The sequence below is a fragment of the Diadema setosum genome, chromosome 19 (genome assembly GCF_964275005.1).
Source record: "Diadema setosum chromosome 19, eeDiaSeto1, whole genome shotgun sequence".
Classification (NCBI taxonomy): domain Eukaryota; kingdom Metazoa; phylum Echinodermata; class Echinoidea; order Diadematoida; family Diadematidae; genus Diadema; species Diadema setosum.
Window position 1 is genome coordinate 17,672,256 of NC_092703.1, and position 22,818 is coordinate 17,695,073.

At 39.3% G+C, this 22,818-nt stretch overlaps 1 protein-coding gene across 2 annotated transcripts in view; it reads left to right on the forward strand.

The window, feature by feature from the left end:
- Nucleotides 1-22,818, forward strand: part of LOC140243164 (snake venom 5'-nucleotidase-like) — an 83,596-nt gene that overhangs the window by 57,035 nt on the left and 3,743 nt on the right. For both annotated transcript variants that reach the window (XM_072322893.1, XM_072322894.1), the window contains exons 2-6: nt 4,797-5,010; nt 10,118-10,303; nt 11,366-11,563; nt 15,665-15,916; nt 17,304-17,459. In XM_072322893.1, the coding sequence (XP_072178994.1) occupies nt 4,797-5,010; nt 10,118-10,303; nt 11,366-11,563; nt 15,665-15,916; nt 17,304-17,459 (1,006 nt within the window). The remainder of the gene's footprint in view (nt 1-4,796; nt 5,011-10,117; nt 10,304-11,365; nt 11,564-15,664; nt 15,917-17,303; nt 17,460-22,818) is intronic.

Sequence of the window (22,818 nt, forward strand, 5' to 3'; positions counted from 1 at the left end):
AAGATTATTTAGAAATCCCCAATCCTAGCTCTTTGTTTTTTATGCCTTTGCACAGAAATGAATTATTAGATATAGTTCAGAATTTAAAACAGTTTAAAAAAGCTCTGGTTATGACGGCATTGATAATGTCCTTTTAAAAAGTATTATTGATTATGTCGTTGATCCACTTGTACATGTATTTAATTTGTCTATAAGTAACGGTGTTGTCCCTGAGGCTATGAAAGTCTCGAAAGTAATTCCTGTCCATAAAAAGGGGGAAAGGGAAGATGTCTCCAATTATAGACCAATATCCCTGCTAACCTCCGTTTCGAAAATATTAGAAAGGGTTGTTTACACCAGGCTTTTGAAGTTCTTAGACACCATAAAATTATTTCTGATCATCAATTCGGATTTCGGCAAAAGCATTGCACATCTCATGCAATCCTTACCTTCCTTGACAGGATTTCAAAAGCGATAGATACATTTCATCATACTATTGGAGTCTTCCTGGACCTCTCCAAGGCCTTTGATACCATAGACCACAACATACTGCTTCACAAATTATCACATTATGGTATCAGGGGAAAGGCCTTGGAGTGGTTCAAGAGTTATCTTTCTAATCGAAAACAATTTGTATTTATCAATGGTCACGCATCGACCATGCAAAATGTTAACTGTGGTGTTCCTCAAGGAAATTTACTAGGTCCCCTTTTATTTATTCTCTATGTCAATGATATGTCAAATTCTTCAAACATCCTCTCTTTCTTATTATTTGCGGATGATACTAATGTGTTTTTATCTGATTCTGATTCTGATCGAGTAATTGATACTTTAAACAATGAATTAACGAAGTTACTTCATTTGATAAGAGCGAATAAACTGTCAATAAATTTACAAAAAATAAATGTATGCTGTTCAGTAATTCGCTGGAAAATTTACCGAGAAATGTTTTTCTGGAAGACACGGTCATAGAAGAAGTCTCTTCCATCAAATTTTTAAGTTTGATTCTGGACAATAAACTAATCTGGGGATTGCATATTGATTCTGTATGTCGTATTATTTCAAGGAATATAGGTATTATAAACAAAGTTAAATTCTATCTTCCCCAAAATGTACTTTTTATGTTATATTCTACTTTGATACTACCTTATGATAACTTTAACTATGGGATACTCGCATGGGGAAACACTTTTTCTACTTACACAGAAAGAATATTATTATTACAGAAAAAAAGCTCTTCGTATCATTTGTCATGAATCGTGGAGAAGTCATACTAATAATTTATTTCACGAAAATAATATTTCGAAAATTTATGACCTTTATCGTTTGCAGTTAGGACAATTCATGTATAAACTCACCAACCATTCTCTCCCCCTTGTGTTTGATTCTATGTTTTTAAAGAATGAAACTGTTCATGCATATCCAACCCGTCAATCCCATGAATATCATTTGCCTTTGACTAGGACGGTTTTTGCAAAATCTTTATTCTCCTTTTCTGGACCAAAATTCTGGAATTCTCTTGATAATAATATAAAAAGAAGCTTTAAGTCTTAATACATTTTCTTTAAAGTTAAAGAATTATTTAAAAACTTCGCATGCAGCATAATGATTCATTCTTTTTTTTTACTTTTGATTTTCAAAACTGTTGTTGCTCGGTAATCTCACTGCTCTTTGTTTATCAGTGAGTCCGAGCTTCTGTGCCTCCAGTGCCCTGGTTATGACCCATCGTTTCCCTCTCCTCTCCCCCTCCCCCCCCCCCCCTTGTCCACCTCGGACTTACTACCTTCCTCACTATCCTCTCATCAATCTTTCCTTACAAGAGATCCGCCTTGTGTTTGTCAATGTGCGTTGGTATGTGTGCATGTATGTGTGTATTACTCTGTCTTTTTTTTTTTTTTTTTTACTACCGCTTAGGGAAATTGTTGTTTTTGCTACTATATGTTTGTTTTTTTTTGTATGAGGGGACTGCATTCTACAAGCTCTGCTTTTTAGCAGTCCCCTCCATTTCCAGCAATATGGTGTATGCATTTACCACAGTGACATAACAGTTATTTTTTTTTGTATCTCTGTTGATAATTTACCTGTATTTACCTGTATCTTTTTTACAATGTTATTTCTGCTCATCGCATTGTGGTACTGATTTTCTGACATCTGTGTATATGAATGTTTCATTGTACTTCCAATTATTTTGTTTGTTGGAAATGAAATAAATCAACTTGAACTTGAACTTGAACTAGGCGGATGAGTGCAGTAATCAAATATCTAGAAGTCCAAATGAAATTAAGGGGAATACATTTGTTTGTAAGTACTACAGAACATTTGGTTTCCATTATTTGATTGAATGTCTCAATCGCATCTAATAATTGGTTCGAAATTAAAAGTATGGCTTCGATTTATGGATATTTTTTGCAATCCGTATCGTGTATTGGGCAGAACCTTAAGATTGTCGTCGGCAAAATGCCAGGTTCGAATACTGACGCGACTAATTTGCATGTCCAATCGTCCCCAATCAATGATTGAACGGATCTTAATCTGTCAGTCTTGACAAATTTCTAAGTCTAGTTTACTTTTGACTATAATTTTCCTTGGAATTATGGACAATTCATGAAATTGTAATTCGAATTGAAGAGTTGAAGTTCTTATTTAATGTTTTATGTCTTATGTTTTGCCCTTTTTCTCTGTGGTGAACATGCTTCAATTAGATTTAACAAAAGCAGTTGTTTAAAGCTCTTTAAAAAATATCTGCATAATTTTCACGACCTTCATATCTAATTTTGATTTCTCCATGACCTCCGACCTTAACGACGTTCAACAAAACTTAAGTGTGGGAAAGAAAACATTCAGGGCGGTGACAGGGGGAAAATACATTTGAAATTCATGAGAGTGGGAATTGGAATTACGTAAAATTGACCCCCCAAAAAAATCGGTTACAGCTCGTTATTCCGAAGGTTCGTTATTCCGAAGGCTCTTCAGTCCGAAGATTCCTTATTCCGAAGGTTCGTTTTTCCAAATTTCATTTTCGGATGAACAAATCTTCGGAATAACGAACCTTCGGAATGACGCCACAAATGTTCGGATTAACGAACCCTTTTTCATTTTCGGATTAACGAACCTCTAGGTATAGGGAATTTGCGTGTTTCGGATAAACGAACCTTCGGAATAACAAACCTTCGGAATATCGAACCTTCGGAATAACGAACAGCACCCAAAAAATCAAACTCAAAAGCAAAAAATCTCACCACAGCAGCAACATAAATCAAGCCGCCGTTAAGACGACGTTCAACAAAAATTACAAGTGGGAAAGAAAATATTCAGGACAGTGACAGGGGGAATGCATCTAAAATTCATGACAGTGGGAATTAGAATATGTAAAATTGACAAAAATCAAAATCAAAAACAAAAAATCTCACCACAGCAGCAACATGAATAAGGCCGCAAAACAATTCATATATCATTTCTTTCTCAGTGATACATGTAGGCCTACTCTATGAAACCAAAGGCTGATGAATTTTACGTGAGGTGCCGAACCCATGTTCACCGGAAAGATGCAAATATTACATTGTTACATTAAAAAAAAAATACACACTATCTATCATTTACTGGCAGGAGCATTTCAAATCAAAGCTTTCCAGCGAATAGCAACGACTCTACTGGTTATCATCAGTGCGTAAAAGTCAACCCCCCCCCCCCCCCCGTGTGTCGTGTTTTGTTTTGGTTTTGTTTTAGGGGTATAGAGTGTTGTTGTTGTTGTTTTTTTCAAGCAGATGCAGATCAATTCCGACATGCCAAATTATGGCGTCAGCTCATGTGACCTTGCCTTAACGTGTCTCACGCCTTACTGGCAAGCTAACGAGGGTACGCTTTAAACCAAAGATGGCGGTTTTAGTGAGTGAGGCCAACGTGGGGTCTGCGGTGTGTCAATGCTCATCTGGGCATAATTATTTGAATGCCGCTGACTGCGAATTATGGGCGTTAGATTTTTGTTTTCTCCGGCAAGCCAACTGCAAGTTCATATGATTTTGAATGTGTTTATAAAACAAAATATCAGCAAAAATCTGCTTATAAATCAAAATATCAGTAAAAGAAAAAACAACAACAAACAAACATGGCCTCAAAAGAAGAACATGTGAACATAGTGATACTTAATTCGATATAGTCACCATTGTGTTGCTTGGAAATGAACGGTATTATCACACTACAGGCTTATTGCAGACTGAAGATTGAATCACTGTTCAATTCTCCTAATTTATACCACCAATTGTAAATTTCTTTTACATTGTCGTATTGTTATGACTAACACAACTACGATACTAAATGGATGATGAACAGGAGACCTTAAAATCGATACTGTATTTTCTTTTAGTTTATTACATGTTTCTTGGTTTTTCCTTCTCCGTATAACTTGTCAGATAACCATCACAAAGACGTCTTGGCTAAAGTTAGCTGTGAATGGTGGCATATTAACAACAAAACAAAACAAAATGCTTACCATTTTGCTTCAGCAACAATTAGCAACAACAACAACAAAACAAATGTAGGCCTTCATCTAAACACAAATAATACCCTTGACCTATATAAAACCAAAACCTTCAAATTTTAAACTGGACTTGCGTCTGGACTGTCAGTATACCATCCTGCACTACACACTATAGCCTAGTGTGATCACGATTAGGACAGTACAAACCACTTACAGTAACTGAACACAATACATCTGTATCACGACGGTGTTGGTGTCTTTTCATGCCTCTCCATAGCAGCAGATAATAAGCAGGAAGACACTACAACACTTACTACTCTTGTTGCATTGATACACACAGGCAATTGGAAATCACGAGTTTGATAATTCACCCGCTGGTCTTGAGCCCTTTCTTCGTGCCGTCAACTTCCCCGTACTCAGCTGCAACACAGATGCCTCGCAAGAAGACACTATCGACGGACTTTTCCTGAAAAGTGTCATCCTTCAAAGATCTGGACAGGATATCGGGGTAATTGGATACACATTCTACAGGACCCATGAAATTTCATCTACAGGTAAGCATACGCCATCATTCGCTGCCAGGATATGTGTGTACGTGTGTGTGTTGGGGGAGGAGGGGAGGGCATATCATACTCATCTATGATTATGCCAATGGATATTTCTGTCTATGAATAATGACAGAGCATCTGAAAAGAACCAATGGACGGTCCGTATATAAAATGCAAATTTCACTGATATGCCGTTGTTCGTTTGTATTTACTACTGTCCTGTTCTGATTGAAAGTTACAAAATGGAAATCACATTCATTTTCACTCAAGAAGAGACTGTCGGCTTTTGACTGGTCTGCTTCGCATGATAATAATGATTCAAATATTTTTATTTTGAGAAATCTAAAGACAAATCTTCTCCGATCAGACAATCGAACTCTTCCTTTTCGCAAGTCCAGACGCTGCAACTTAAAAAAAAAAAAAAAAAACGCAAATAAACAAACATGCGAGGTCTATGGATCTGGAAATCCTTAAGTGCATAAATCTTATCATGTTTATATTATTATTTATACAATTTGTTTTACAAACATTAAAAAAATCGAATGATAACCTAAAGGGCAAACTTGCCTGTAACAGAGATATTCTAACAACTGCATTACAAGCCAGTTGATTACATGCAGTGCAATAAATGTGTCTTAGATATTGATGAACAAGCTGCGTTCTCTTTACCAACAAACACATTAACTCAAAATAGGTTTTTTTAAGGGAAATCTATTCTGCGTGTAAAGTACTTTAAGTTCCTTGGTGTAACTTTTGATAAAGAGTCAAGTTGGAACAAACTCAATGGTATATCATCTGCAAAAAGCTTTCTAAAAGTATATTGGTGTATTGCTGAGATTGAGAACATTTTGTAAATGTACACTACTGATGATGTTCAACATAATGTGCTACCGTATCTGAGCTGCTGTATTCTTGCCTGGGCAAACAAAGCTCGTTAACATTGAAAGTTGTGTACAGTTCCCGACAACTTGAAAATTGGAAAAGTTGTGACTTACAAAAACGTAATAAAGAAAACGTTAAGAATTATCCTCAGCTAATATTATTGGAATGAATGTCAAAGATTGGTGAATGTGTAGTTTATACCTGTACTGTGCGTTTTTATCACTACGTCTGTGTGTGTGTGTGTGTGTGTGTGTGTGTGAGTGTGTGTGTGTGTATGTGATTCGCGGTTTGGTTAAAGGTAGAAAAACACATTTTACGAAGCATTGGCTTCCCTCATAGATAAAGTATATCCTTTTGATAACTCGGCACATACCACAGGTATATTCCTAGAATTTTCCAACTCCTTTGAGAAGATCTATCTCGTAGAATTCTCCACAGTTCACTTAAAGCATAGGACTACTCTTCTTCATTCTCGGAATCAATGAATTGAAGAGTATACGTCTAACGTTTTAGCTTTTCTTTTGTTTGTCTTCGGTTACGACTCCAACTTATATATTGCAATCCCAGAGATTTCTGAGATATAGATGGAAAATTACCATTTGTGCTGATGTGGTTTCAAGCAGACACATCACAGTGGCCGAAACACACTTATGCTGTTGAGCAATTTTCTAAAGTTACATCAGGACATTTAAGCATGAGAGCTGTTTATTCATTGCAGGCGAGTTCTATAAAATTTCTTGGATTATATAAGGAAAGCTACTTATAGAACTCACATAAATATGATATCAAAGGAGATTAATTTCTCGAAGTACATAATTTTATTAGCATCCTAAACAATTGTATTCTTCATTTTCTGGACGGGATTGGGTTTTATCAATGCCTCCGCCATGAAGTGGCGACGGAGACCATTTTGTTTTCGGGTTGTCCGTCCGTCCGTCCGTCCGTCCCTAATCGATTTTGTTAACGACGTAACTTCAGAACCGTTTGAGGTACCCAACTGAATTTTGGTGTATGTATATTTGAGTAGACGATGTCGTGACTATCAATTTTTTGGCCCAAACAGTCAAGGTCAAAGGTCAAGATCAAATGCCATAATTTTACTATTTCCCCTCATTATCTCTTCAATGCCTGAATGTATTTCTACGAAACTTAGTGTACACTTGTATTACCAGACTATATAGGATTCTTTAGAGAAAGTTTCAGGTCATATAAGTTTTAATGTAAAAGATCAAGTTCAAATGCTGAAATTCCACTTTTTCCCCTTAGTTATAATCTCGACTGCTATGCCTGAATGTATTTGTATGAAACTTATGTCTCGCTTTAACAGAGCCTTTTAGTTAGCAATCTTTATTTACCCTGCCTGTTAAAACGGTTCCCGCAAAATGTTTTGCCAAATTCTACCCTAGCCAGCTAGGGTAATTATTCTGACATTTCCCCGACATTACCCCAACACTACCCCGGCATTACCCCGACATTACCCCGACAACTCCTTTGTTAACGCTCTCGCGGTTACATTCCTTTGATACACTCTACACGCATGCGCAGGAGGCCAAACAGAATGACACACCGCTCGCCGATTATGTGCATGGATTGCAACCACACCTCCTTCGCGCAGGTTGTTAAGGTGCTCCGTGCTCCGTGAAATCACACCCTAACAAACCACGCACTTTCAGCGCATAGGCACACAAAGGCCCCGAATAGGGCGAATTCGTGGTTGTGCGCGACGACTAAGGTCCACGGAAAACCACGCATAATCTGCGCGTTATAACTAATGAACTGCGTATGAATCGCGCATGATTCGTGCATTAACGCGATAGCGGCAACATTTTCGCGAACGATCACTGATATTCCACGCATATTTCGCGTATTGTTCGCGTAAGAACTATGCAAACTACGCAAAAATTACGTAAAGCAGCGCAATACTGCGTAGACTTTTACGCGAAGCCGAGTTTTGAGCTGCTCAAAACCTTTCGGTGTGTGTCTATAAAAACGGTACCCCTCTCTCTTTCCTGGGGTTTTATTGCCCGAGACGAGGAATTTTGTTCTCCGGACGTTGTCCCGACGTTGCCTTAAAGTCTGTTGAAACAGGGCTGTAGTGTATATATGTATTACCAGACTAAGATTCTTCAGGGAAAGTTTTGAATCATAAAGTCTGAGGTCAAGTTAAAAGTCTGAAAATTTCATTTTTTACCATATCTCGGAAATAGCTTGGGATATCCTCATGGAACTTACTATTTATGCATGTATTGCCTGATATTGATTCTCTTTGAAAGTTTTTGGTAAATCAGAGGTCAAAAGTCAAGGGTAACAGGTCAGCTTAAATGGTAAAATCCCACTATTTTCTCCCACTTAAACTGAATACTACACAGTCATAATATAGGGAAAGGTTTGGTTCATGAGTCGAAAGTCAAGTGAAAATTTTAAAATTTTACCTGCTTTCCATATTTTCAAAGTGGCTCAAATGTCATGAAAATTGATGTATAATTACCAAATAATGATGGTTAATCATCTTGTCGTCTCACATTGAAAATATATACTGTAGACCTATTCGGAGAATGATTAGATATTTATGGTAGAGGCATGGTATGGTATGGTAGAGGCATGATTACCAGTTGCCACAGCGACATTTCTAGTTTCGTATGTTCTGTTATTCGGGGAAGTTTAATTCTATTCTGTACGAAAATAAGCAATAAAATACCCAAAATTATGCGACAGTTCAAAATGATTCTTCAGATTGCTCAGTAAAGATATCGGCATCAAACGCCGAGATCAAAAATGTAAATGCGCCTGAAGAATTCTTTTCTACATTCCTGGAAAAGTGACAGCAGTTGGAAGGGTTATTAAATGGTTATAGCCAAATTTGAAGCGTTTCTTGCTGAAGTCTTCCACTTGCTACTCAACTATGCACGTTGTTGTTACGTTGTTGTTTTACTCTAGTGCCAATGGATTCTTTCGACGAGGAATAATAACTTTGTACCATTACGAGTCCATGCATGTGTATAATGAGCAAGTGACTTTTCTTAATTGGCTGTGGCTTTAGATTAAACTTTTTTTTTTAATGTTTAACATATTTTTTTTAAGTGATAAATTAATACTTTTTGTATAACACAATTCTGTTCCGTCCTAGGATGCTTAATAATGTTTTAACGCTGTCAAAAAAAACAACAACAAACATTCAAATATCTAACTCTACTGTCTTATTCTTTTGATGCTTGTTTATGCTCATACTTACCTTCTTTGTTTGTCTGTATAGCAGCACACAGATTATCTTTGGAAAAGACGTTACAGACGTTATTTTGTAAAGACGTTACAAGATTGCATAAAATGATCCAACCTTATTGGAGATGTAAATGACGGTTGAAATTGATTTCAATCCGAAAAAAAAAACGAGAAAAGTACAGCAATCTATGATTAAGTTAACTACAAGTATTGATAGAAGTACATACTCAACATTGTTATTTGGAATTTAATGAAAACAGGACATGCAGAAATGATCTTGATCTGAGATACGTTTGGCACTGAATACCCAGCATGTGAGAAGGGAGAGAAGATGGATGGGATAGGAATTATGCATAAATACCGTAACATGGCATACAATATTCCACAGACGGTTATAGTCCGATATTAGCGGATATAAGACCAATCATTTGCATAAATGCGTAGGACAGCTGTCGTAGTGCACTCATGTCAATGTGAATAATGGCGATTAACTGCCTTCCGGTTTAACATGATAGTGCTTGCCTTTAAATGGTGAGACCAATTGAAAGATCGCACACATGATATGAGTATCAGATATACATGTATATACTGTAGTGTACTGTAAGCTTTATCATTTTGATTTTAAAAAAAGCACCCTCTTCCTGATAACACTGACTCGTGCGAAATACAGTGAGCAAAATATCTGTTACACTAAAAGAACCCTTCAATTACTCAATGGAATCGACACTATTGTGGTATCGTTCATTAGAAGATATTTATGATCAGCTGTTAAGATCGATGATTCCCTGGTCACTGAGAAATTATTGTCTGGGGGAGTATCATGTGATACCGAGTGTGTGTCAAGTATGTTACCAAGATCTTGCTTTTTTATTAACAGGGGAAACCCTTACTCGTCCTGCCAATAGAAAGGGTTTTATATGAGCTGTAATATTTGGACTATGTTGTCATTTCTTATCAAGCGATTCATAAAACGCAACAATTTTTTAGTCGTCTTTCCCTTTCTTACCATCAGGAAATTGTGTATTTACGCCAGAAGTGGATAGCATTCAAGCAGAGGTGGATGCCTTCATTGCACAGGGAATCAACAAAATCATCGCCGTGGGCCATTCGGGAATCAATATTGATGAGGAAATCGCCAGGAATGTGGTCGGCTTGGACGTGGTAGTTGGTGGTCACACAGACACATTTCTTTACACAGGTAGGATTTCATTCCCGTTGTGAAAAGTGTACTGGAGTAGGGTAGTGGGGATGGGGATCTGTGGATTGTATCCCTGCTTCTTATTCTTTTATGGTCATCAATACAAATTCCTAACCATTCTTCTCCCGCTGCCCTCCTTCCACAGCCTCTCAACTAGTTACCTATGGCTGCTACTGTCAAAACCAATACTATTTCTTTTCTTCATTTTTTGATCACAACAATAGAAGGCATGATACCTCTGCAGTTCCCCCTTTCATAAATAATATCCCTAGGCAAGACATCGCCCTCCACATGAGTTGTAATGATCGTTTCCATCTGTTATTGCGATATCAAATGCCAGATTTCATTCATTTGACCCATTTGACCTCATGGTGCACACGCTGAAAGTCGCTCAATGAGATCAGCTGCTCTGGTTTAAAGCAAACATGAGTCGCATGTTCCCAATTTTCTGTTCGGTTTAATTCACTCAACGCTTTAAGAAACGTGGACGTCGGCTGCCTCCGGGAATCTGTTTAAAGTCCTTGTCACACCTCTCCGTGCAAGCCTGGCATACGTGTGACTTGCGGGGAACAATTATTGCTACCAGGAGGTCCCTCGCAGATTGCCCGCACATTACAGTACCTAGCACGTATCTCACCCGTAGTTGCTCGGAGTTGCGCACGCAAATCCTATTTACCCGCAGCCAAGTTTAGGCCCTGTCACAACTTTTGCTCATATACCCTTTTGCATATAGGTAAAACCATGGTGTAATGATTTTTCTCGCTCCTATTCTTTCTTTCTTTGTCGCGCTTTTTTTTTCTTCGTAGTTGTAATGATTAATAAGCGTTTTACGTACCGTGCGATGCAATTCATAGTTGTGTAATGTTATCAGAATAGGGCAGTTTTGATAGACTCCATTAAATTTTGATAAATATGTCTACCCGTCTGAATTTTGTGGGCTGTTTCTGCTCTCTCTCTCCCTCTCTTTCTCTTTCTACCTCTCTTTCTCCCACACACATACACATATACGTACACACACACACACACACACACACGCACACGCACTGTCATTTTCTTTTCCAGGGACACCGCCATCATCTGAAACACCGTACGGATCATACCCTCTGGTGATAACACAAGCAAGTGGTGCTAGAGTTCTGGTCGTTCAGGACTACACGTTTGGAAAGTACCTGGGCCGACTCGACGTCACTTTCGACGACCGGGGCGAGATCACTGATTATGGGGGAAACCCAATATTGTTGGATGCCACTACAGAGCAGGGTATGTAGCTCAGGTTTTCCATTAGTGCACATCGAGGCATAATAGAGCGAAATGTCACCGCGGGGTACATTGTTATGAAAAACGTTATACTGGGGAAATGGTTTAAAAGGGAAGGCCCATGCCAAACATACGATTCAAGTTAAGTTGATACTCGTTCAAGAGGTCAGTTTGCAAACTGTCCTATATGTCGACGAGAAAAACCATCATGAGCACTCACGAAAAAAACTAAAAGAATATTGAGGAGAATTCAGATCAGAAACAGAAGAATATGACTGTACACGCAGTAGTAGTACCGCTGCTTACAATGAAAATTATCATAGCTCTACGTTTAGATAATTTTGATAATGCTGATGATATGCTGAAGTCATAATGGTTATGATGATAATGATAATAATGATAGTAATAATGATTGTTAAATTGATGTTGCAACCATTTTCTTCACTATCATTATTGTTGTTACTATTGTCATCAGTTATCGTTATACTTTTTTTGTGACGCCAATAACGTTATTTCGGTGTGCTTTATGCATCGCACATAGAAATCAACCGTTGAAATATCTAACTGAAATATTAATCGCCTTATAGGATATGAGAAAAGATCAAAATGTGAGGGAAATTTTCTGTTTAGTCCGGGACCGAGTAAGAATGTTATGTTAAAAAGCATCATGTACAGTGTAGAGAGCACTGATGCAGTTCACAAAACTGACATGTTCTTCATGAATTTCTTCCTTTACACCAATGTGCCATTATTTCACATTCTCTCGAAAGAAAATTAGTTGTCAGTATCTTTTTTGAGATACCAAAAGATATTGTGTTCTTGTGAACACGATGCCACAAAAACTGGATCATAATGGTGGCATATGACTCTAATTCTTCGCAAAAGGGGACAGTAAGAAGTACCACGGTTGTCATAAGGCCTCTTTGAGTCTTCTAAAAGCACTTTGATAACTTCTTGAACTTTATTAAAGATGGCTGTAAAGTAGTTCTTATTTTTGACTGATGTGAGTTTGCATTATCATAACATGCACCTGTAACGACTGACGTGTCTCGGTGTACTGCAAGCTGACTGGCTGATCCATGGTAGACAGGGCTCATCCTTTTGTCGACATGCCACTCAAAAAAAAAAAAGAAAAAAAAAAAGAAGAAGTAGGACCGTAGGACCAAAGGCCGTGGAAGAACAAACAGGAGATTCTTTAACCAAGAAAACTGTGTTGAGGTCTGGCGATGCCTTGATCCTCAATAAGCACGATGTCGAGCTTTCTCACGCCCGCATGACTCCGCATAACAGTGTGCTCTTTTCCGCTGTTTGATCTCATTGGTATATTTGATAAAACGCCCACTTCAAACATGAGTTTCAACGTAGCATTTGCACTATTACCACTTTAACTGAAGGAGGTATTTTGAATATAATAAGATGACTAGATCGCCTTGTGACTCTGATCGCAAGCAAAGCGAATGCTACCAGCTCTAACTGAATAAGAGTGCACAATGTTTGCCAGCTATTGTTCGTCAAATTGCTTTATCCATCATCACCATCTTTGACTATTTCCAACAGGAGGAATCGATGAGAGCTGAAAATATCAAAGTAACGAATTTCCCACTTTGATTTAAAAAACACCAAAGAACATGTTTAAATTATTATTTATCCCAAAAGGCAGTGGTGCGTATATAACGAAATCATTTTTCCACTTTTTTTAAGGGGGTATCCACAACGTTTTGAATTGATATCAGTTACCGTAGAGATTGATAATCTCAAACAATAAAGAGAATAGAATGTAATATTATACCGAAAATCTTTCTGAAACTCTAACCCTTTGACGTTGGCAGGGTGGATTTCGCTTACGTGCGATCTGCCGTTTAAACAAAAATATTTGAACTTCCAAAATAGAATGAAAGTCCGAGTCTAAGTGCAAGTTCACTCAAATCAAATGCTTAAAAAACCCAGTTTAATCTGCCTTCATTGTGTATATATGCATACAGCTAATACGTAAGTTCGTCATAACTAGATCATATTTGCACGGCACTCCTCACCGCTAGGCACTGTTCTATATTATACCTGATGTGAGTAAACAACTTTAATTGTGCAACTTTTATCCACGTAACAGCTTTTTAGTTACTGTTATACATTATTACGATTAGCTGCAAGCCTTGACTTTGCTTTAATAATGATATATAGTACTACTAAATACAGCACTGGTAATGAGTCATTGATCTAGTGGCCTATTCTGAAGCGCAGAGGGACATAATAAAGATAATTGCATACACTCGTACTAATGAAAGTGGAAAGAACAAGGGAGATACAGAAATATGTTTGAACAATCCAACAAATGCTCAACCAACACAAGATGCGAACATATGTGACTCCTGATGGTTTTAAATATTTCTATGGATTCTGCTGATCGGATCTTCTGTGGAAAAGCATTCCAGAGAGGGGGATGGGGCTGCAGAAATAAAAGCCTTTTCTCCGAGAGTTGTTATTATCCTTCTAACTATATTGTTTACTATTGCAAGAACGGAGATTTAATGAAACGTGAAACCGGTTGACGATGACCAACAATAATTCACTAACTCCCTATCGGAAGGACTTTAGAAAGTGTTTATGTTTGTGACATTTATTAGTAAAAGTGATTGATGTATGGCTTCCGCCGTCTTTGAACAAGTTTCACGGCATAGTCGTCGTTAGTTACCTAAAAACAAAGACTACATATTTGTTCATTCCAAAAAATCCAGACACCAATCCGACTATATTGATGCAGAATAAGGCACAGCGGCTTGCGCTGAAACGTATAAGGAAACACGGAGAAATGTTATGGAAATGTAAAAATGATCGCATGTACAGAACAAAATAGTGATTTGAATCGGAAGGATTTAACAAAGTGTTTATGTTTCATGTCTTTTGCCTTAGCAGTCATTGGTATTATGATTTTGCAAGACTACAGTGATTTCATAATAAAGATAAAACCTATTGAAATTATTTAGTTTTGAATAATTAGATTAATGTACAGTTCAATGAGATACTTGGGAGTAATAACATAATTACGTCCTCTAATCTGCATAAATGTGGTTACTTTTATTGTAATCATCATTCTTTTCTTGAAGATATACGACAAAATTCCATGAAGTATTTTGCTAAGGTCCGATTTTGATGAAATCCTTACCATTCTGTTGCTCGATTTAATTCATAAAAGTCACAACATGTATAATTGGTTTGAAGTTAGCTCTAACAACAACAACTATACTTATTACAGACACTCTGTACATGGTGTGCAATTAAACATAGGAAAGGTGCTAGGGTGACAAAATTCATTCTCGTGTCGCACCGAACGGAGTCCGTGAACCAAGAAATGATCAAATTCTCTCACACTTTCACAGTATGACAATATTGTAGTCCTACATCTTTTGCATGTACAGTGCAGCAGCAGATCTTGTTTCACATATGAAAACAAGAGCAACCCCAAGGACTTCTGCCCGACGACAAGTCTAAAGTGACCCAGATTTCTGTAAGCTAACCAGGCATCGAGTTGCTCCAGCATAGTCAAAGTGCATGATGTCATATAGGCGAAGTAAAGCAAATGGCATCGGTTCGAAGACTTTCTTGTGCACTGCCTTGCGTTGTTCAGTAAATGTGAAAGCTTAGCCCCACTGTGCTTGGACATTGTAAGCAAATGCTTTGTATGAGTGTGTACTTTACTCCAGTAACCCGTTCCATCAGACGAAGGGTGACTTAGTCAGTCTTGTAAACAGAACTGGGAGAAAACCCAAATGAAGTCTGAACTCTGGTTCCTTGGCAAACCAGCACGATCTCCTTTGTGGGTGCTTGATATCTTTACGCGATTTAAGATACCCTATGAATCTACGCGTTTCTTAACAAGGACTAAAGGAGAACCATTTATCTCGGTATTGTACCCAAATATCCTATCATTCTTCGCTCTCCCTCAAAATAAATATTGTTGCCGTTGGGGATATGTTAACCATCATAGACGTCTGGTAGTTGAAATGACACTTTTTCACTACATTTTGATTCATCGATTCGTGTATCATAATATATTTGACTACACGTCGTTATAGCATCCTACATTAAAAGATTTGTTCCTTCTTATAGATCCCACGGTTCTTGCTGAGGTTGAAGAATGGGCGGAGCTCGTGCGTAACTCTTCCAATCAGTTTGTCGGAATATCTCATGCATTCCTGGAAGGCGACCGATCAATGTGCCGCGCTCGTGAGTGTAACCTGGGTAATCTCATCGCTGACGGGATGGTCAGTCAAAACAACAAGAATCCGGACGAACTACGATGGAATGATGTCGGAATCGCCCTCATGAACGGCGGATCGATCAGAGCTTCCATCAACAAAGGTCAGCACATGAGGAATACAAATACAATACAATACAATACAATACAATACAATACAATACAATACAATACAGTACAGTACAATACAATACAATATAGGTACTTACATAGCGCTCCTACACTCTAAAAAGACCCGAGTCAGAACTGACCCGGAACTGGGTCCGTTGGGGTCATACACCGTTCCGGGTCAGAAATGACTTGGAATTTGGTCATGAAGACCCCGAATGGGGTCATCCTAACCCGATTCATGACTCTGAATGAGTCATATCTGACCACATTCCTTGTCATTTCTGACCCGGAACGGTGTATGACCCCAACGGACCCAGTTCCGGGTCAATTCTGACTCGGGTCTTTTTAGAGTGTACGACGAGTAAACATGCATCACAACGCTTCACAGAATTATAATATCAAACGTACAATAAGGGGAAGGGAAAAATACAACAGATGAGGAAAAGAAATACAAAATATGCATAATTAATCAATCAGATATTGAAAAGGAAAGTCTCGAACGGTTTTGGAACACTGATAGAGAAGGTGATTCCCTGATACTTTGAGGGAGCTGATTCCACAGGCGTGGGGCAGCTGCCGAGAAGGATCTGTCTCCTGTCCGAGTGAGAGTCGTCGGGTCAATTAGCCGGGTTGGGTCTTGACCTGACAGTTTCTGAAGGTAAGATGGAGCACAATTCTGAAGACATTTAGAGGTGATTGACAAGATTTGTACATGATTCGCTTTCGCCTTAAGGGAAGTCACCTATAATTTGGTAACTGTTCAAACAGTCATTTAGTACGTAAGTTTTTATGAAACAGTCAGAGGAAACCAATTAATTTGGCATTTTAAAGGGGAGTCTGTTGGTACCTGTAAAAAAAATTTAATTCACGTAATGGATACTATACACAAGCGGGCCCACGTGAATAAGAATGCAAAAACAAAAAAAAAAACAAGAAAAAAAGAAACACAGGCCAAGAAAGAGTGATAGAAAGAGAGCAACGAGCTGAGGTCGAAGGTGAGAAATGAACCAAAAATGCCGGCGTGCGAAGTAAGATATTTAAGGCACATGATGATATATAGATTTGAGAAGCGTTTGGACAAGAGAGACCGGATGAAGACTGTTTTGTAAGGGCACTGGGGGCGCCTACTTTGTTGAAATAATGAGCGATTGTTTTTCTTGTAACTCGATAAGGCAAGAGAAAACACATAACGTCACCTATGCGACACCGGTATTAAAAGCCAAAGTAAATAAGCTACCAAGAGAAATGAATTGGTTTGTAAATCAAAAGGCATCTGATTTATTCATTTGGGGAACATTACTTTGACTTGAGCCAAGATTCATTTTTCATACGGGTTAAATCCCATGCATTCGTGAATCATTTTTACATTCTTAAATAAAGGGGACATCACGATTGGAGACATCGGGAACGTTCTTCCATTTGGCAACACGGTTGACGTCATGGAGATAGAAGGTCGGTATCTGCTGGAGGCCCTAGAAAACGCCATGACACTCTACGACCCAGCAGTACTCGACGGCAGGTTCCTGCAATTTTCAGGTTTGTCATTGTGGCGTTTTATCAGAGATCGTTAATAAGCGCGTCCCAAAATACCAGAAGTGTAAAAATACTTTGTGTTACAAAGTTAGCAGAGACTGAAATAAGGCTACTCAATGATTGCGATCACTGTAGATGATATCTACGACTTGCTGAAAAACGCCGAGGCGCCTTCCTTAGCACGAGAAGGTGTGAAGAGAATGTGTTAAGTAGCTGAGGCTTTTTGTTTGTTTGTTTTCTTTTTAACTGACCTGGGCCAAGGGCTCAAGTGAGCTATACTGTGATCATTTATCGCCCGTCGTGCGTCGTGCGCTGTGCGTAAACAGCGTACATTGAATCTTTCAATTTGTAAACCCCATAACGGATTTCACCAAACTTTGCAGGTATCATCCCTACTGATTGTCCATCTAGATATTAATGTTTTCACACTTACAAATTCGGTTAATGAATTTTAAAAAAAACCCCAAGCACTATAACGTTACACACTGCTAGCCCAGTCTTGATTATTTACATTTCATACCAAATGATACCATAGTTCTACTATCAAGAGCTCTGACTGCGTGTAACCCACATCTTTACAACACTGGCAGACCACACAGTCTCTTCACCTTTAAATTGAAATAACAGTGTCCAATGAATGCCGTATCATATTCCATAACCCTAATTATAATAAGTTTCCTTATCATTCCATCAATAGATTACAAGATGTTCTGAAAGTATATCATCATAGTCTTCAGTTTAAGCTGCTCTCCGCCTACACAAAGCATACACCGTCGTGTTATAATTCTATAGGGGAGGGGGTGGGGAGGGTCCTAATGGGGCCTAGATTGTACATTTTCATCTTCTTCTTGAAAACCCCATGATATATTTTCACCAAACTTGGCAAGCAGCATCCCTAGGAGAATAGAATCTCAGTTCCATCAAATGGGCACCATGCCCCACCTGGGGGCCCCCAAGGAGGCCCCCCCCCATAAGGAATCTTTAAAGGTTTTCTCTAGAAACAAAAGTGATTAAGCTAGAATCAGGGGTCCCCCCACCCTTGGGACCCAGGGGAGTGGGGTGGGATGGGTACAAGTGGGGAATTAAATTGTACATGTTCATATTCTTCTTGAAAACCTCTTGATGAATATTCACCAAGCTTGGCAGGTAGCATGCCAGGGGGTCAAGATCTCAATTTGTTCAACAGGGCACCATGCTCCCCTTGGGGCCCCTATGCAGCCCAATTCCCCCCCCCCCCCCCCCCCACATTAAGGAATATTTACAATCCTTCTTCTCTAGAACAAGAAGTGATCAAACAAAGTTACAATGAGTTTGTACATTGATGACTGTAGTTTGTTCATTGAAGATCCAGGCCTGCCTCGCCCCCCCCCCCCCCTTGGAGTGGGGGGGGGGGCATCCAGATGCAGACCTAAATTGTACATTGTCATCTTCTTGCTGAAAACAACACAGTGGATTTTCACCAAACTTGTTAAGTAGCATTCCAAGGGGTATAGGATCTCAAAGTGTTTGAATGGGCACCATGATTTCCTTGGGGGCCCCAGGGGGCCCAAACCTTCTAAATTACAGAATATTTGATAATATTCTTCACAAGACTCAGAAGTAATAGAGCTTTCAGCCTTTTTTTTTTCAAACCGCATAGTCCAACATTCTATGAAGTATAGTGTACTTGGCAGGTATTTTACCAATGTGATGGAATATGTAAATGGACACCATGCCCCCACCCCTCAAAGGTGCCCCCCCCCCCTGCCCCAAGTGTCAAATGTTCTCAGGTAAGAGTCTGCAAGAATGCATGGAAGGTGAACTTGCGATACTCGGGTTAGCGCGAGCCCCCCCCCCCCGGGTCTCTTAATTGTTTTTGTATGCCTCCGCCACGAAGTGGTACCGAAGGCATTATGTTTTCGGGTTGTCCGTCCGTCCGTCCGTAATCAATTTTGTGGACAGCGTAACTAAAAAACAGTTTTAGGTATCCTAATGAAACTTGGCCTGCAATGTATTAGTGCCTATCAACTTTTAGGTGCACATGCTCAAGGTCAAAGGTCAAAAGGTCAAGGTCTAATGCTCAAAATTTCACTATTTCCCCATACCCATGCAATGCCTGAAGGTATTTTCTTTAAACTTGGTGTATACATGTACTACCAAATAAAGATTCTCCAGATAGAGTTTTGGGTCATGAGGTTAAAGGTCAAAGGTCAAGTCAAAATGTTGAAATTTCATGTTTTTCTCCATAATCTTGCAGATGATTCAAGGTGTCTTCATGGAACTTAGTATATATGCATGTACTGACTGGCAGTGATTGTCTAGGGAATTTGGGGTCACGGGTCAAATGTCGAGGTTCACTCCTCAAAATGTCACTACTTCCCTCATATTTATGCATTTCCTGCAGGATTTTTCTTGAAACTTGATATATACATGTATTACCCAATAGAGATTCTCTTGGAAGTTTCTTGCCAAAAGGTCAAGGTCAAAAGGTCAAAGGTAAAATGAAAGTGCTAAATTTCACTTCTTCCTCCATATCTCGAAACTGACTCAAGGTATCATCATGACACTTTGTACATACTTTAATGTTCTACCTGATAGTGATTCTCTTGGGAACTTTAGGGGCAGAAGGTAAAAGGTCAAGGGTCAGAGGTCAGGTTTAAATGCTCATTTAACATTTAATACTGAAATTACATTTTTTTTCTCCATACCTTGAATATTACTCATTGCATAAAATTGTAAAAGGGTCAAAAGTCAAGTAAAAATCCTCAAATTCCCAAATACCTGCACTTTTAATCAATTTTAGCCATTCATCCAATTCAGCCTATGTAGTTCAAGGAAAGTGAACATTCAGCACATTTGTGATAAATCTGTCATTTTAATATTTTACCATTTATGTGAAACCGTCATCACATTGTCAAGACATTGTACTATAAACCTTTTAGGAGAACTATGCATTATGGCGGAGGCATACCAGTCGCCATAGCGACATTTCTATTTTTTTTTATGAGGACATAAGCCATGAATAACCTCATATACAACTCGATTGAAGGCGATAAAGCATTATATATTTTTGACATGTAATAGGTGGCTATTGCAATTGGTTATCCCTAAAAGTGCAGTGTTTTGATACGGTAGCACGCAAATACATCGCACGAGTGTCCTATCAATGGAAAGATTTAATCGTCAGTTCTGACGATCGTCAAATTCTGTGAAACATCATAAATAGTTGTCTAATTTTGACAATTCTAATAGCTAAGCGTGATTCCGTCGAGAACTGCTTGAGCAAAGAGAAGGCGTGCATTTTTACATGATACCTAAACATAATCTCCTAGGTCTGCCAAAACAGCATCTTGTTGGCTTTTTCAGCTCCTCAAACGACTGTCCCTGTCACTCTTTCAGTGTCTTTACCCACCAATCCCAAATTGCTCATCTTGCACTCTCTCTGATAGTCTTGCCCAGACAGAGGTTCGCCCGATCACTGGCTCTCAGTGTTGACATTCATTCTCCTACTAATTTCTCTTTACTACGCTCTGATGATTACTGTGATAGAAGAAACGTAAATCTGCCCCATAATAAACTCTTACCTGTGTCTTTATATAGCATTATCCTTTAGTGCTGCCATCACTCTCGAAATATAAAGGAAAAAGCAAAGTAGGCCTCACTGACGTGTCCTGCGTCACCCCAGACCCCACCTACAACTGCCTTATAAAAGCCGCCTGGCAGCAGACATACTTCCTATTTCCTTCCCATAAGCAGCAGTTTTTGGGTAGACACTTCTTTGTCCGTCTGCTTCTGCTGTCAGCCGGAAACTTGGGTTGTCTGTGGTCTTCCTTTCCTTCTAAGGAGGTTTTAATTCAGGTGATCAACTACCCACCTCCTTATTTATTCCCAATGTTTGGTGTTCTGAGAAGGACAGGCAGCTTTGTGTCACATAAATATTTCAAATGTATCTATCGGCCTTTCCTCCCCAGCAGATTTTGGGTAGAGACTGCTTTGGCCGTCTGCTTCTGCTGTCAGCTGGCAACTTGTACTTTCTCTCAACCTCCGTGATGCCTACGTACTTGTATCCTCTCACCCATTGTCTCATCATCTAACCATGTTTTTATGTCAAGAGTGAGTCTACCCATAAGGTCCTTCCCTTCACCTTTAAACTCCCTTTGGGTTTTCACACTGGTGATTGTTGTCCTCCTCGATTTCCTCTGCAGATATGGCATTCGATAATGGGATTGGCTCAAGGATTGGCTGTAGTGAGTAGTGTACTAGTAAGATACAAGGTGCTGCTGTGCTCACTACTGCGAGATGCTCTTCACTTCACACAGTCAGTGGAATTTTCGTCAATACAGATTACCCCTTGCCCCCTTGATGATTCGTTGTGTCTAGGAGACCTTTTCGACTTCCTGTCACTTGCTCAGAGTACATCAATCAAGTCTACTGGTAGATACTGAGTAGCACAATGTAGCACAATGTGTACTCCCAAGGTCCTTGGCTCATATTCTCTCGCTAACATCAGTTTAATGTCTCCTTGCCAGGCCTTCAGAGCATCGAGTCGTGACCCTGCAGCAAGTGGGTATCTGCCTTCATGACCGACAAACAGGCTCGCAATGGCACCAATTTCTGGGCCTTCTTACCAGCCTTGCAGACCGGATGATAGTTTGTTACAGCTTCTTGCATCTAGTGCAGCTTCATTTACTCAAGTCCTATTTTCTCCAGGTAGACCACCCTTATTCAAGATTATCCCCAAGTCCCAGCAGATCAGATCCCTGTGGCAGATGTGGTCATCTTGAAAACTTTCTCTCCAAGGCAAGACCTCCTTGAACTTCTTCCATTCCATCCATCTTTTCCAGTTCACCTAAGCGAGGGTGGGAGGTCTTTCTGTCAGCACATTTCAGGCCCCTACAACACTCTGCAATAGTACTCTGCCGTTAGACCCTTGACCTCTTAGTCTGGTGTCGTGTAATTTCCACTTTGCGCTTATCCTCTCACTGGTGAATGATGCGATGATCGTCCCTCTTGTAGGTATTTCCTAATATTTGTGGGTTGTTTACTCATCCTCAGGTGGACCCTTTTCATATCACCTTCCGTGTTACAGCACCGAAGGCATCGACCTCCTTGCATGGGTACGAGACGTTCAAGACAGTGTTTCTCATAGCCATCGGCTCTGGTCCATGTCGAAGCTCGATCCATGCTCTAGTTCTGTTGACCCTGGCTTTTGTGCTGGGAAAACGCAGGCGCTCTCCTCGTCCCCAGAGTCTCCTTCTTGGTGAAGAATGAGACGGGATCTAGGGTTGGCATTGGCACACAACGTGCTCTGTAAACTTTAACAGACAAGTTCCTTTTAAGCGCGAAATCCCTTATAGTTGCGCTTAGAGTTGTGCAAAAAAAA